This window comes from Epinephelus fuscoguttatus, linkage group LG6, assembly GCF_011397635.1.
Source record: "Epinephelus fuscoguttatus linkage group LG6, E.fuscoguttatus.final_Chr_v1".
Taxonomy (NCBI): domain Eukaryota; kingdom Metazoa; phylum Chordata; class Actinopteri; order Perciformes; family Serranidae; genus Epinephelus; species Epinephelus fuscoguttatus.
In genome coordinates this window covers 25,539,891-25,553,973 of record NC_064757.1, presented here as the reverse complement: position 1 = coordinate 25,553,973, position 14,083 = coordinate 25,539,891, and the positions used below count along the sequence as shown (strand labels likewise).

The following is a 14,083-nucleotide window of genomic DNA, read 5'->3' as shown; positions in this document are numbered from 1 at the left end:
AAACATTTAATGATGCAACAAGTGAAGAGCTCAAAGGTCCAGTGTGATGTGTTTAGTGGCATCTAGCAGTGAGCAGAACTAAAACCTTTCCAGTATGCCAAGCGTATCGGAGAACTACGGTGGCCTCTGCAAAAATGCGAATAGCCCTATCTAGAGCTACTGTAGATCATGATGGCAGACTCCATGGAGGAGGACCCACTCCATATATAGATATAAATGGCTCATTTTAAGGTAATGAAAACACAAGTCTTATTTTTAGGTGATTATAAACTCATAAAAACATAGTTATGAATATTTTATACAATTTCTGCCAACAGATGCCACACTAGACCATTAAGACAGTGCTTCATATGTGCTGGTGAATTTACATCAATCATGGTCTCATGATGATTACATAAATGGGTAACATTATCAGACTTTAATGCAAGACATAAATACAAAACATAGAGAAAATAATTGGCTGTAGACTACATTAAATACAAACAAGTCATGTTTTTCTAAACAAAAAATATCCAACAAGTTTGGTTGTTGATGTCTTCTCTTTGAGTACACGAGTCAGTTTTCACTTTGTTTTTGTTTCACAGTTTCCAAAGTGAGCTATTCAGTTCAAAAATAAGTGATTAGTCAGACAACAAATAGTTATTTTTGGTGTGTATTTGTCTCTTTTATCCACCAATCATGCTTGTAAAACATTATTTTTTAAAGGACAATATCAAAAATACATTCAAAAGGGTTTGGCTGCGCACAAAAGTTTAACCATAGTTAGTGATCTCTTTCAGTGTATAATGACTGTACCTGATTGTATGTCCATGTTTCAGATACATGATCTTCCTCTTTATTTCCTGAGATACATTATAATATAATATCTTTTCCATTGAGACTTCCCTAGATAAGTTTTATGTCCTTTTTTCAGTTCCAGTTTGAGTACCAGCATATGCTAGTGTCATTGCTCTCCCTCCATGTCTTCTGTCATCAAACATCATCAAAGATCCCCGACCGAGAAGGTGACAGAGACAGGTAACGTCCTCCTTTGGATCTACAGTGTCACACAAAGGGAGATAGATTAAGTAATTAAGGCGACGTGTTCCAATTAAACACTATGTTAAACTCATTTTGCAACACACACCGTGTGTTTGGTGAACCTTCATCACTGGAATTATCCTGCAGTAAGCCTCTCTGCTGCTCCTCCATCTCCCCATCTCCTCTGCTGAATGTGATAACTGAGAAAGACAGACACCAATGTATACACAGTGTACTGTAAGCAGGGTCTAGTGGTACATTAATTAGAAACAAACTCTAATACACACGAGCATGAAGAATGAAATGTAGCCTATCATCGAGACCTCAGTGGCTGTGGGCTACACAGAAAAATATTTTCATCATGGTTATACTGTTTTTTTTTTTAATCCCTACCACTGTTCTTGATCTCTGCTGTTGCACTGCTATGGTTATCCTTCAACTCAGTGTAACCAGCTCTGGTCCGCCCAGTAGCCCCCTGGACTCCATACCGCTCCCTCCAGGCCTGTAACAGAAAAACAAAACAGCCACATACATATCTTGTGTTAGTGCTGCGTGTTTATGTTCCTATTTTCTCCCCTGTGTCTCCCTATGCTCTGCTGCCAGCTCATCCTTACAGTTGCCGTGGGTGGGTGAGCACACAGGTGTTCATTTGCTGATTAAGGACGTAACAGTTAAAGAAGTGCTTCACTGCAGAGATGGTCCTCTCACAAAACTGGGCTGTCTATGCAGGAGAAAGATGTAAATACTTTTGAAATTTGTGCTGCATGACCAGAGAAAACGGCTGTCACATTCGGTTTTGTTCAAGAGGTCAAAAACCTACAACTACCAGAATGCATTGCCCTGTTTTTTCTAATGTTTCTAATGTTTCTAAAACATTCTTGGCAAGAAATAGGCAACTCATTAATAGAATCTTGGTTCATATTTGATAAGCACTGCTTAGTTATCCCGTTTGATCGCAGTTTTTCTAGCCTCTTTTTACACAATACAGGAAACAGTTCCACTTCCTGTTCACAAACTCTTGTATTACAGCCACATAGTGCAATAAAATATGTTTGTGAAGACTCTTAGGTGAGAGACAATACAGTCACAGAATCTGGCTTTAAATTTGATCGGCACTGCCTAATTTTACTGTTTGATCTGAGTTTGGTTTGTGTTTGAGAGAGAGCTAGAGAGGGGCAGGCCTCCCTCTTGATCCAGTTTCATACTCCTTGTGTCTGTGGTGGTGGCAGGTGTACAAAAATGAGAAAGTATTATCTGTAGTTGGAGCAATAATCCTGTGCGTTTGGCATCATCCTGTGGTTTTTTGCTGTTAATGAGCAGGGAGATCAGGTTGCTGGCAAGATGGAGGGAATTTACCATAGTGCATTTACACATATTACCCACATTGTTATGATACAAAGCTAGCTGAAAATGGGCAAAATATTCCTTTAAAACACCAGGAGAGACAACCAGACAGGGCCAGTGTGCCATTTGGCAGCTTTGAGGCTATGTGTTGGTTGTAATGGTTGTTGATACTTATATTGGGGTGTACCAGGGTTGGGAAAACTGTAAGAGAAACAATTTGATAGAATAAACATTTCTAACCCATCTTCGATTTTCTCCATCCTCAGCTTTCTGTCTTTTTCTTCTTTCTATAAAAGAACAAAATGTAGTGCATACTGTTAAAAAGCATGCAAGTTTTTTTTTTCACTAAAATTACAGTGAGTTAATAATGATGACGTTCAGATATACAACTTAATGTTAACCAAGGAATAAGAAATAAAAAGTAAAAGTTAAATAATAAACCAATGAATTAACCTGCTGAATCTCATAACTAACAATTAGTCTTACTGGAAACCAGAGGAAGAATGAATTAATCATGCCTGCAATAGTGCGGCTCACTAATGTAAACTTAATAAAAGAGCCATATAAACACTACACTTTGAGCAGATACATCAGACACAATTAGTGAAGAGAAACTACCTCTTCTGATTAGTTCCTTTCCTTCTTCCACCAGGTCAGAGGTCAAGCCGTCGTCAGTGATGTACTGATGGAAGCCTAGGAGGTTCAAACAGCGAGAGCCCAGGCTACAAACACAGACGCATACAATTACAAATATACTCTTAAACACGTAATCCTTTTTTTTTGTATTATTTGCCATCATTTGTTTCTTATTTGTTTCTCTATTCTACTCAAACATTACAATTAGTAATTAAAGTTGAAGAATTTTTTTTTATATTTATTATCAATATTATTTAATTTCTTAAATGTATTCTATTCTTTCATTTTTATTTATTTAACATTATTATTTATATCATTATTATTATTATTATTATTATTTTTAAATCTCTTTTTAGAGATTAAATAATTGCTAAATGATCTATTAACCATATAGATACAACTGAAAAATATTTTCAAAAAACTTTTGGCAAAATTGTGAATATGACTGTATAAGAAACTGTAACACATTTGCATGAAAATTCTCTCAACACAGGCAAAATACTCACTGTTTTTAAAATATCTAACCTGCTTAATTAACTAAACCTAGTAAAATCAACACCAATATATCTGCAATAATCTGGTATCTGGTGTGTTCAGTGTTCAGTCTAACAATGGCAAGCAACCACAACTCCACTTGAGTGCATCAAATTGATTAAAATATAATTTAACTGTTCATGTTTTACCTGTAATAAGTGGCGAAGCAGAGCAGCAACACCAGCATGGGATAGTAGATGTAGAAGCCATCAGATATGAAATACAGCACACGCATGGAGCCCATAATCTGACAGAGGGAAGGAAAGAGGGACATCAGACCATTTGGTTTGAATGTAAAGATACTTATATGATCATGTATTAAATAAGTATGCATTAATATGTCTTTGTTGGTGCGTGGGACCCACTGAGGTGTAGGATGTCTGTATTCTGTCCTGGTGTGAGATGGCGGAGTCCATGTGAATCAGGCCCAGGAAGTTGAGGCACAAAGGAGGGGTCAGACGACAAAACAACCTGAGAGGAAAAATAAATTAAAGCAACCTGATAATCAGAATACAGGAGTTTAACACAATGTGAGAGGACCAGACTGAACTGTGCTTCCTCAACAGAAACTGTGCCCTAGTTTAGGCCAAACTAACAACTATGTTTCAGAACGACTCTTACCCCTATAATGTGAAATAAAAATCTTATATTAAGACTTTATGAGGGACATACATGCCGCTGAACTGCAGGCTGTAAGCATCAGTCTGGTGATGTGGCACCAAGTAATAGTAGTTGAAAACTCGTATCCTGAACACCGTGGAGTAGACACACACACACAGGAAGAGGATGCTGACAAAACACACCATCTGGTGGAGAGAAACAAAACAAGAAGAGAGGGGAGGTTAACTATTTTAATACAGTGCTCAGTGTTAAGAATATACACGTCAGAGTTGTGGTCAAAACTTCTACAAACTTCTGCAGCCTATGGGCGCTGTGTATTTTTGTTGAGTGTTTTCCTGATTTCCTTAATGAAACTTCCGTTTGCTGGGTGTGTGCATTTCTTTGAGCCTCACTGATGCGTGCCCACCTCGATACAGATGTAGTTATGTTGTTTTTCAGCCGTCTGGACAAAAACAGCGAAGAGGGAGAGGACAGGGTGTGTGCTGAAGAAGGTGCACTCGGACCAGACGACTGCTGCTGAGAGGAGACACAGGAGGACCGCCAGCAGCCTGTAGAAACCCTGCCTGAACACAAACTCCCAGTACCACTCTGAGATGGACAAACACACAAACACAAATGCATGATTACAAACTGACATTCCTGTTGTATATAATAGTCCACACATCACACAAGTATTTTATTCATACACAGAAACAACAGTATTTCATATTTAACGTACATTACATATTTTCTGTTTTAAAACTAAGCACTAAACACAGTATCAATAGTTTGTTTGAAGCTGCCAATAACTGACATTTCATGCAGAGATATCCCAAACAGATTAACTGTAAAGTATTTTGCTAAGATGAGTTTTCAGAGGGTTGAAAAGCCTTTAAAACAGTATTTTAGCACCACTAAAACTCAAAACTTTGACAGAGACTGACAAAATATATATACATTTGGCAGTTTTTTTCAAGGTAGTGACACCTACCACACTAATTCAGCTGAACTGGAAAAATCTAGGATTGTTTTTAATTTTGAATGTGCAAAAAAGTAAAACTTAAAACTAAATTTAAAAAAAGTTTGTAGTTCCAGAAGTAGCTTGGACATTGAAATTAGCTGCTTGAAGATAAAGCTGTAGCTGGTTGAAAAAGACATTTAAGAGAGTACACCTTTCTATAAAAAGGTAGCTCAGGGCATTTATCTGGCAAACTGGGTGTACATTCATACTGGAGTGAAACAATAGCAGCATTCAGGCTACCAAGGAACAGCTGTTGATGAGAGGTCACCAGTCACAGAAAATAGATTTTAAAAAAGTCAAAGAAACACTAGCTGAGTGTTAAAAGTCTGGTAAAGAACAAAGTGTCTCTCTAAAATATAGTAGAGTAAACAACGTATCACAAAATAGACATATTTAATCAATAGTACCTTAATTTTGTACCTAAATGAATTAGTTGAGTAACTGTAATTACTTTCCATCTGTAAGTCTGAGAACAGAGTGAACTCACCCACAGTAGGAGTGTAGATGAACCGATGGATCCAGCTGTGTTGGTGTGCTGAGGGGAAGCTGTGGATCAACTGTCGGACCGGGCTGCTCTGGCTTTTAGCCACATCTTCTAGATGAAAGGCCTGGTCCAACAAGATAGACCACTGAACCTCAGTCTGACCGTGTCTCTGCACTGCAGAGATTACCTGAAACACAAGCACTTAAATAAGTATTCATGTTTACATGCACTGTCATATTTTTGCATTGTTTCCTTTAAAACCACAGTGCAATGTTGAAAATAATACAACCCCTGGCAAAAATTATGGAATCACCAGTCTTGGAGGATGTTCATTCAGTTGTTTAATTTTGTAGAAAAAAAGCAGATCACAGACATGACACAAAACTAAAGTCATTTCAAATGGCAACTTTCTGGCTTTAAGAAACACTAAAAGAAAAAAGAAGAAAAAAAAAAAAATTGTGGTAGTCAGTAACAGTTACTTTCTTAGACCAAGCAGAGGGAAAAAAATATGTAATCACTCAATTCTGAGGAAAAAATTATGGAATCACCCTGTAAATTTTCTTTCCCAAAACTAACACCTGCATCAGATTAGATCTGCTCGTTAGTCTGCAGTTAAAAAGGAGTGATCACACCTTGGAGAGCTGTTGCACCAAGTGGATTGACATGAATCATGGCTCCAACATGAGAGATGTCAATTGAAAAAAAGGAGAGGATTATCAAACTCCTTAAAGAGGGTAAATCATCACGCAATGTTGCAAAAGATGTTGGTTGTTCACAGTCAGCTGTGTCTAAAATCTGGACTAAGTACAAACAACATGGGAAGGTTGTTAAAGGCAAGCATACTGGTAGACCAAGGAAGACATCAAAGCGTCAAGACAGAAAACTTAAAGCAATATGTCTTGAAAACAGAAAATGCACAGCAAAACAAATGAGGAACAAATGGGAGGAAACTGGAGTCAACGTCTGTGACTGAACTGTAAGAAATCGCCTAAAGGAAATGGGATTTACATACAGAAAAGCTAAACGAAAGCCATCATTAACACCTAAACAGAAAAAAACAAGGTTACAATGGGCTAAGGAAAAGCAATCGTGGACTGTGGATGACTGGATGAAAGTCATATTCAGTGATGAATCGCGAATCTGCATTGGGCAAGGTAATGATGCTGGAACTTTTGTTTGGTACCGTTCCAATGAGATTTATGAAGGCGACTGCCTGAAGAAAACATGCAAATTTGCACAGTCATTGATGATATGGGGCTGCATGTTAGGTAAAGGCACTGGGGAGATGGCTGTCATTACATCTTCAATAAATGCACAAGTTTACATTGACATTTTGAACACTTTTCTTATCCCATCAATTGAAAGGATGTTTGGGGATGATGAAATCATTTTTCAAGATGATAATGCATCTTGCCATAGAGCAAAAACTGTGAAAACATTCCTTGAAGAAAGACACATAAGGTCAATGTCATGGCCTGCAAATAGTCCGGATCTCAATCCAATCTGTGGTGAAAATCTGTGGTGGAAGTTGAAGAAAATGGTCCATGACAAGGCTCCAACCTGCAAAGCTGATCTGGCAACAGCAATCAGAGAAAGTTGGAGCCAGATTGATGAAGAGTACTGTTTGTCACTCATTAAGTCCATGCCTCAGAGACGGCAAGCTGTTATGAAAGCCAGAGGTGGTGCAACAAAGTACTAGTGGTGTGTTGAAGTGTTCTTTTGTTTGTTTGTTTTTCATGATTCCATAATTTTTTCCTCGGAATTGAGTGATTACATAATTTTTTCCCTCTGCTTGGTCTAAAAAAGTAACTGTTACTGACTACCACAATTTTTTTTCTTGATTTCTTTTAGTGTTTCTTAAAGCCAGAAAGTTGCCATTTGAAATGACTTTAGTTTTGTGTCATGTCTGTGATCTGCTTTTTTCCTACAAAATTAAACAACTGAATGAACATCCTCCAAGACTGGTGATTCCATAATTTTTGCCAGGGGTTGTAGTCACTTTTTTATGAAGTTTAATCAGGCTCCATTTGGTGGGGAGGACATTCTGTTCACCACAGGAACGCTCCATCTTTCTTCCCAACTCTTCTTGGTACTCAGCGGGACACTGAAATGAAACGACACTCAAATGGAGACTGTCCCACAGAGCCTGACTATAAAAACTGTAAATGCTACATTAAACTTTGGATTTAGGGACTGTTCATTATTTATGAAAGAGGAAGGTGGGGTGGGTGTTTATTATTCTGTTTTCTGAGCATCAGGATGAGTAGGAAAGGTGATTTAAGTGACTTTGAATGTGGCATGGTTGTTGGTGCCAGACAGGCTTGAACAGGAAACTGAGGCTACAGTTCACACAGGCTCACCAAAACTGGACAATAGAAGATTGGAAAAACGTTGCCTGGTCTGATGAGTCTGATTTCTGCTGCCACATTCAGATGGTAGGGTCAGAATTTGGTGTAAACAACATGAAAGCATGGATCCATCCTGCCTTGTATCAACTGTTCAGGCTGCTGGTGGTGGTGTAATGGTGTGGGGGATATTTTCTTGGCACACTTTGGGCCCCTTAGTACCAACTGAGCATGGTTTAAACACCACAACCTACCTGAGTATTGTTGCTGACCGTGTCCATCCCTTTATGACCACAGTGTACCCATCTTCTGATGGCTACTTCCAGCAGGATAACGCACCATGTCACAAAGCTCAAATCATCTCAAACTGGTTTCTTGAACATGACAGTGAGTTCACTGTACTCCAATGGCCTCCACAGTCACCAGATCTCAATCCAATAGAACACCTTTGGGATGTGGTGGAACGGGAGATTCATATCATGGATGTGCAGCTGACAAATCTGCAGCAACTGTGTGATGCTATCATGTCAGTATGGACCAAAATCTCTGAGGAATGTTTCAAGCACTTTGTTGAATCTTTGCTACCAAGAATTAAGGCAGCTCTGGAGGCAAAAGGGGCCCAACCTGGTACTAGCAAGATGTACCTAATAAAGTGGCCAGTGAGTGTATACATATGGTTATTTATGGTGGAGGGAGGGAGATAAGGAGGGTCATGCATTTCCCTCCAGTCACTCAAGGAGGATCAAGGAAAAATATTTGTATCTGGGGAAATCACATCCGAGCCACCTCTCTCCTCTGATAAATGACGAACAGTCCCTCATACATGAAAAGGAAAACTTGGTAAAGTCACTCTAGGGAACAATCAGCCTCATGTATTTCTCACCTTTGTTATAATGGTGTCCACACACTTCCTGAAAGAGTGGTTGTACCTGACAGATTCATGGACGCTTGCCACCTCCTGATAATATAAAATATTATTGTTCTTGTTAAAGTAAGAAAAACAGATTCTTATAAAAGCCAGCACAAAACTCACCTCCATAACATCTGCTAAGTTCTCTTCAGCTGAGGCCTTCTCAGTTGCCATTTTTGCTGCCTTGAAGTAGGTCTTGGTCAGCAGGTAACCGCGGGAAGACGACAGCCAATAAGAACGGGGGATCTCCACCAGGCCATAGCCCAGCAACAGCACCAGCAGGAAGAGACCCCAGGTGTTGGCAGCTGTAATGCCAATGGTCTGGAGCTGTCTCCTGCATGAGTTATACAGATAAATCAATGCACTGTCATGACACCAGCTTAGAAACACAACCACAGAGCAACTTTCTCCAGCAGGTCATCTAATGCTTGCTGAGCTGAGGCACATTTGACTCACCATGACAGTTCCCACCGTGGGTGAGCAGCCACGTAGATGAGCAGAGAGATGAAGATAAGGAGGTAGGTGCCATAATAGATTGCATTTTCTATAAGAGCTGTTTTAATCTTCCCAACTCTGGAGAAAGCTCCTGACCGTGCGTACGACTGCATGAAAGGCAACAGCAGCCTGTGTACACACACACACACACACACACAGAAGAGAGGGCCAGTATACCAAAACACAGTTATCTTCACAGCAAAGGTGGAACATACAGTACGTAAAATCGAGGTTAGAATAAGCGACTGAGAGGTTGTGTGCGTGTGTGTGTGTGTGTGTGTGTGTGTGTGTGTGTGTGTGTGTGTGTGTGTGAGTATCGTACCAAGTAAGAAACTGGGAGGTCCAGTATACAACTCTCCAGAACACTGGTAGGACGCCATCTGGGATGTAACTCCATGGCTTCTCACAAACCTTTAGTGTACTGTAACACACACACCGAAGAATGTGAGCACACATGCACACACACAGTGTCATTACAGTGCAAAAACACACTCTGAACTGCAGTAATGTCCTCCAACTGCTGGGGGGCGCCTGTCCATGGGCCGCATCCGTGCTCTGACATCTGTCCATTAAAGCATGTCTATAGATCCTGTGCATGTGTCTGTGTGTGTGTGAGAGATACTTTTTTTCAGTATGAAGTTGTATCAATAAAAATGCGGAGGCAAAGCTTTTGATTTACTGGTTCATCTACGTCCCAACCCTCACCTATGGTCATGAACTCTGGGTAGTAATCGAAAGAACATGATTATGGATACAAGCGGCCGAAATGAGTTGCCTCCGTGGGGTGGCTGGGCTCAGCCTTAGAGATAGGGTAAGGAGCTCGGACATCTCGAGGGAGCCTGGAGTAGAGCTGCTGCTCCTTCATGTTGAAAGGGGTCACTTGAGGTGGTTTGGGCATCTGATCAGGATGCCTCCTGGGCACTTCCTGTTAGAGGTGTTCCAGGCACATTCAACTGGTAGGAGGCCCTGGGGCAGACCCAGAACACACTGGAGGGATTACATATCTCATCTGGCCTGGAAACACCTTGGGTTCCCCCAGGAGGTGCTGGAAAGCATTGCTGGGTAGAGGGATATCCGAGGTGCTTTGCTTGGCCTGCTGCCCCTGCAACCTGGCACCGGATAAGCGGATGAAAATGGATGGATGGATGAATCAATAAAAACTGAGTAGACCCAGTTTAAAAGGAGTACTGATTATGGAAAGACAGTCTCATAAATGTTATCTTTCACTACTGTGAGCTTCATAAATGGAATTCCATGAAACTTTATTCTATTAGGGTGGAGGCAGAAATCTCAGACAAGAATGTCTGAAAACTTGGACACATGATAACATCACTATTTGCATGGCTAGATAACGAATAAGAATAATTGGGTGAACCAAACATTGAAGTTATTACCATAGCAATGGAAAATGAACTTCACTTAGGTCAACTATGTTAAATCAGTCCAAACCCATGTGGAGCTTGGCTGTTGATAAATGATTCATTGAGCAAACAGTGCCAATAAATCAAACGTTATCTTATTTACCTGACAGGTGAGGAGCTGTCATCTGTCTGATTAGTGCCTCTTGCTCGAGTTACAGGAGTGGGGTGGCCTGAATTGTCATGGATACACTGGTTGTAGATGGTCTGAAAGAGGAGCAGAGTTTACACAGTCAGGCACACACACTCCAAGGTGAAGCACATCACACTGAGGCAGGTAAGACACCAGGGGCAAGATAAATAATCACACAGCGCTTGATCTCACTCGGACACAGAATATTCTCAAAAACACAAACACATTCACATCCCATTGATCCTGTTTTTATCCTGAGAGGATCCTAACAGCTATGGTTACCAAGGCAAAATGACCTCATGCTGACACATTTAAACAGCTGCAATGGTTGCATACCGTGCTGACATCGAGCGGCAGGATGAAGACGATGAGGAAGCAGAGGTACCAGGAGAGCAGCGTCCCCAGCAGGACCAGCCGCTGCTGCTTCCGTAAATCTCCATAGCGCTGGAGGAGGTAGAGGGCCAAGAGGAAAACGACCACGATCACAACAGCCAACGCAGTGCCACTCATAGTGATGAATGAACAGACAGACGTCAAGGCCTCATGATGACAGACTGGAGGAGAGAGATAAACAGAGACAAACTGATTGGACAGCAGCTCTTATCTGCTGGATAACAAGAAACAGTTTGACCTCAACACTCAGAACGCAGACATGATAAAGCGATGAGTTTAGGAGGTGAGCAGGGAGAGAGCAGGAGGATTGAGGAAAAGAGGTAAAGAATAAAAATAAAGAAGACAGATAAAGTGAGACAGTTAAAAAATTAAAAGGACCATATCAGTGTTTTTGCATGTTTTAGCACAGTGATACTCAACTTAAATCTGGCATGCCACAGGGTGCTGAGCTGCCTGCTAGCCACATAATGCTAGAATCACCCCTGCCTGACCTGACCTGACCCGTGCGGGGCTGATGTGACAGGTTATAGGGCTGCTTGATTTGATTTGCCTCTTGGCAAGATGAGTGAAGAGAGCAAGCATTGAGATGATCAAAACTGGCAATTAATTTATCATACTGATAAACATTATTAATGTCTGTGTCTTAACTGGCCATTTTGCAGAAGTGGCCCCCATGCAAATGTTTTTTTTAGAAATCTGAATATATTTCTATTGTTACAGACTTTTCATTAATATCTCTTAAATTTGGAAATCTGTTAGCAGACTCTTGTATCTTCTAGGTTAAAGGTTAAGTGTGTAAGATTTAGGGGGGTTTAGTAGCATCTAGTGGTGAGGATTGCACACTGCAACCAGCTGAAACATCTCCTGGTTAGAATTTCTTCAACGTTCATCGTTCAGGTGTGTGTTACCAGGAGCCAAATTATCTGCAGAGGTGTCTACCTCTCTGGAATGATCGGACCAGCTGAATAAAACCGGTACAAAAAACAGAATAAAGCCATTTCACCTTACAAATTGTTTTTTCTCCAATCCAATGCTATTTGGCATGTTGATGACAAAGGCTCGCCAAAGGCATGCCATTGTGTGCTCACTTTTTTTTTTTTTTATCTCTGATAACTTGAGATTCAGACATTGAGGAGGTTTTACCAGGAGCTGAGTTATCCGCAAAGGTCTCCTCTTCTCCAAAACAAACAGACTACTGATTTACACTGGTAAAAACACAGAATAAAACAAAGTTTCATGTCACAAATCGATGTTTTTCCAACTGCTCATTGCAGATGGGCCTCTAACTATGAAAGCAAATGGGAAAATGTGGATGGCCCAATCTGGAGCCAGTGTTTGTCTTTGTCCACTCTGGGTTAGACATAAACAGCTCATTCCGAGGTAGGAAAACACAACAATTCGTATTTTAGGTGATTAGACACTAATGAAAATATACTTACTATATTACATTCAATTTCTGCCAAAATATCTTCATAAGCCCTTCACACTGGATCCTTAATGTCATGCAAGCTTTTTAAATTAGCATTTTAAAGTTCAGTGCCAAACAACAATAATGTAACTGTGTAACAAAAACTGATGCAGACTGTATTGAATTACAAAGCTGAAGCAGTGTTATCAATTTTCAGGAGGAAAAAAATAAACTATTATCAAGACTCTGTAATGATCAGAAATGTATTTCCACAATTCTAAAACTGAAAAGCATGCTACATAAAAAAAATACAGCCCAATCTTTGCAAACACACAGGTGGGGCAGTTCCTTTATAATCTAGTACCTGGACGTTCAAACAATGAAAACAAACAGTGTGGTCACACAGTGACAGAAAATGACATTAATTCAGTGATAATAAAAAAGGTGTGGTTCAAAATGTTCCTACAAATGTCGACTCTATATTATTGTGTTGTTTTTTTTTCTAGTAACCATCTCATTTATTTTTACATTCAAGAGCTGAATTGAGGTAACTGCTAAATATTTTTCAGAATTTCTGTCATCCATGCCCTGTGGTCATGTTTAATTCCTACTAACAAAGCAGGACGCTCTCATTGTTGTTCAGCTCGTGTGTTCAGATCCACTCGGTGAACAAACAGTCTCAGACTACATTATCCACAGGCAGCAGCTCTTACCTGATAAGTTTCTCCTCTCACACTGAAGCTTGTGAAGCAGAAAAACTGTCTGAATCTTCTGTCACATCGTGTTCCTCAGACGTGGAGTCGACAACTGTACACAACCTTTGAAACTACATTACGTAATATCCACACGGCGTGCGCTCTCTCTGCGCAGCGAGGAGTTCTGGGTAATGTAGGCGAGTCATGACGTCTCAAACAGGAAACCAGACACGGGGACCCTCACTGGCACCGTGCTATTTCACAAACATATTGCTAAATATTGTCTCAGTGTAACTTTCAGCTCCTTCACTGATGGAAGGTTAGTGCATTTATCCTGCTCAGGTTTTGAGGGACATGTATAGTCTCCTTATTGTCATGTAACCACTTTATTTTTTTATTTTCTGCTCACATTTTACTTTTTACTGCACTATACAATTCAGAGGCAAATATTGTACTTTTTTAACATTACTGATTTTTTTTGATAAGTCATGTTACTTTCCAAATTCAGATTAATGCTACAAAATATAATCAACAAATACACCATGATGTATTAATTTAATTGATACCCATTATATTTATTTGATATAATAAACTTCAATTAATATCCTGGGCTATTATTTGCTTGAACGTATATTTGGGACAGGCAT

At 40.0% G+C, this 14,083-nt stretch overlaps 1 protein-coding gene across 1 annotated transcript; it reads right to left on the bottom strand.

Annotated features, from left to right (window-relative positions):
- Nucleotides 1–395: 395 nt before the first annotated feature.
- On the bottom strand, nt 396–13,577 carry LOC125890179 (G-protein coupled receptor-associated protein LMBRD2B-like). Its single transcript, XM_049578684.1, has 18 exons — nt 13,455–13,577; nt 11,277–11,494; nt 10,914–11,014; nt 9,712–9,810; nt 9,351–9,518; nt 9,018–9,228; nt 8,868–8,942; nt 7,639–7,743; nt 5,643–5,826; nt 4,562–4,743; nt 4,207–4,340; nt 3,900–4,005; nt 3,684–3,781; nt 2,983–3,086; nt 2,605–2,651; nt 1,414–1,522; nt 1,127–1,220; nt 396–1,036 (listed from the first exon to the last, which is right to left on the bottom strand). Exons 2-18 carry the CDS (start codon nt 11,448–11,450, stop codon nt 973–975), a joined length of 2,055 nt encoding a protein of 684 aa, XP_049434641.1. The 5' UTR covers nt 11,451–11,494; nt 13,455–13,577; the 3' UTR covers nt 396–972.
- Nucleotides 13,578–14,083: the final 506 nt, after the last annotated feature.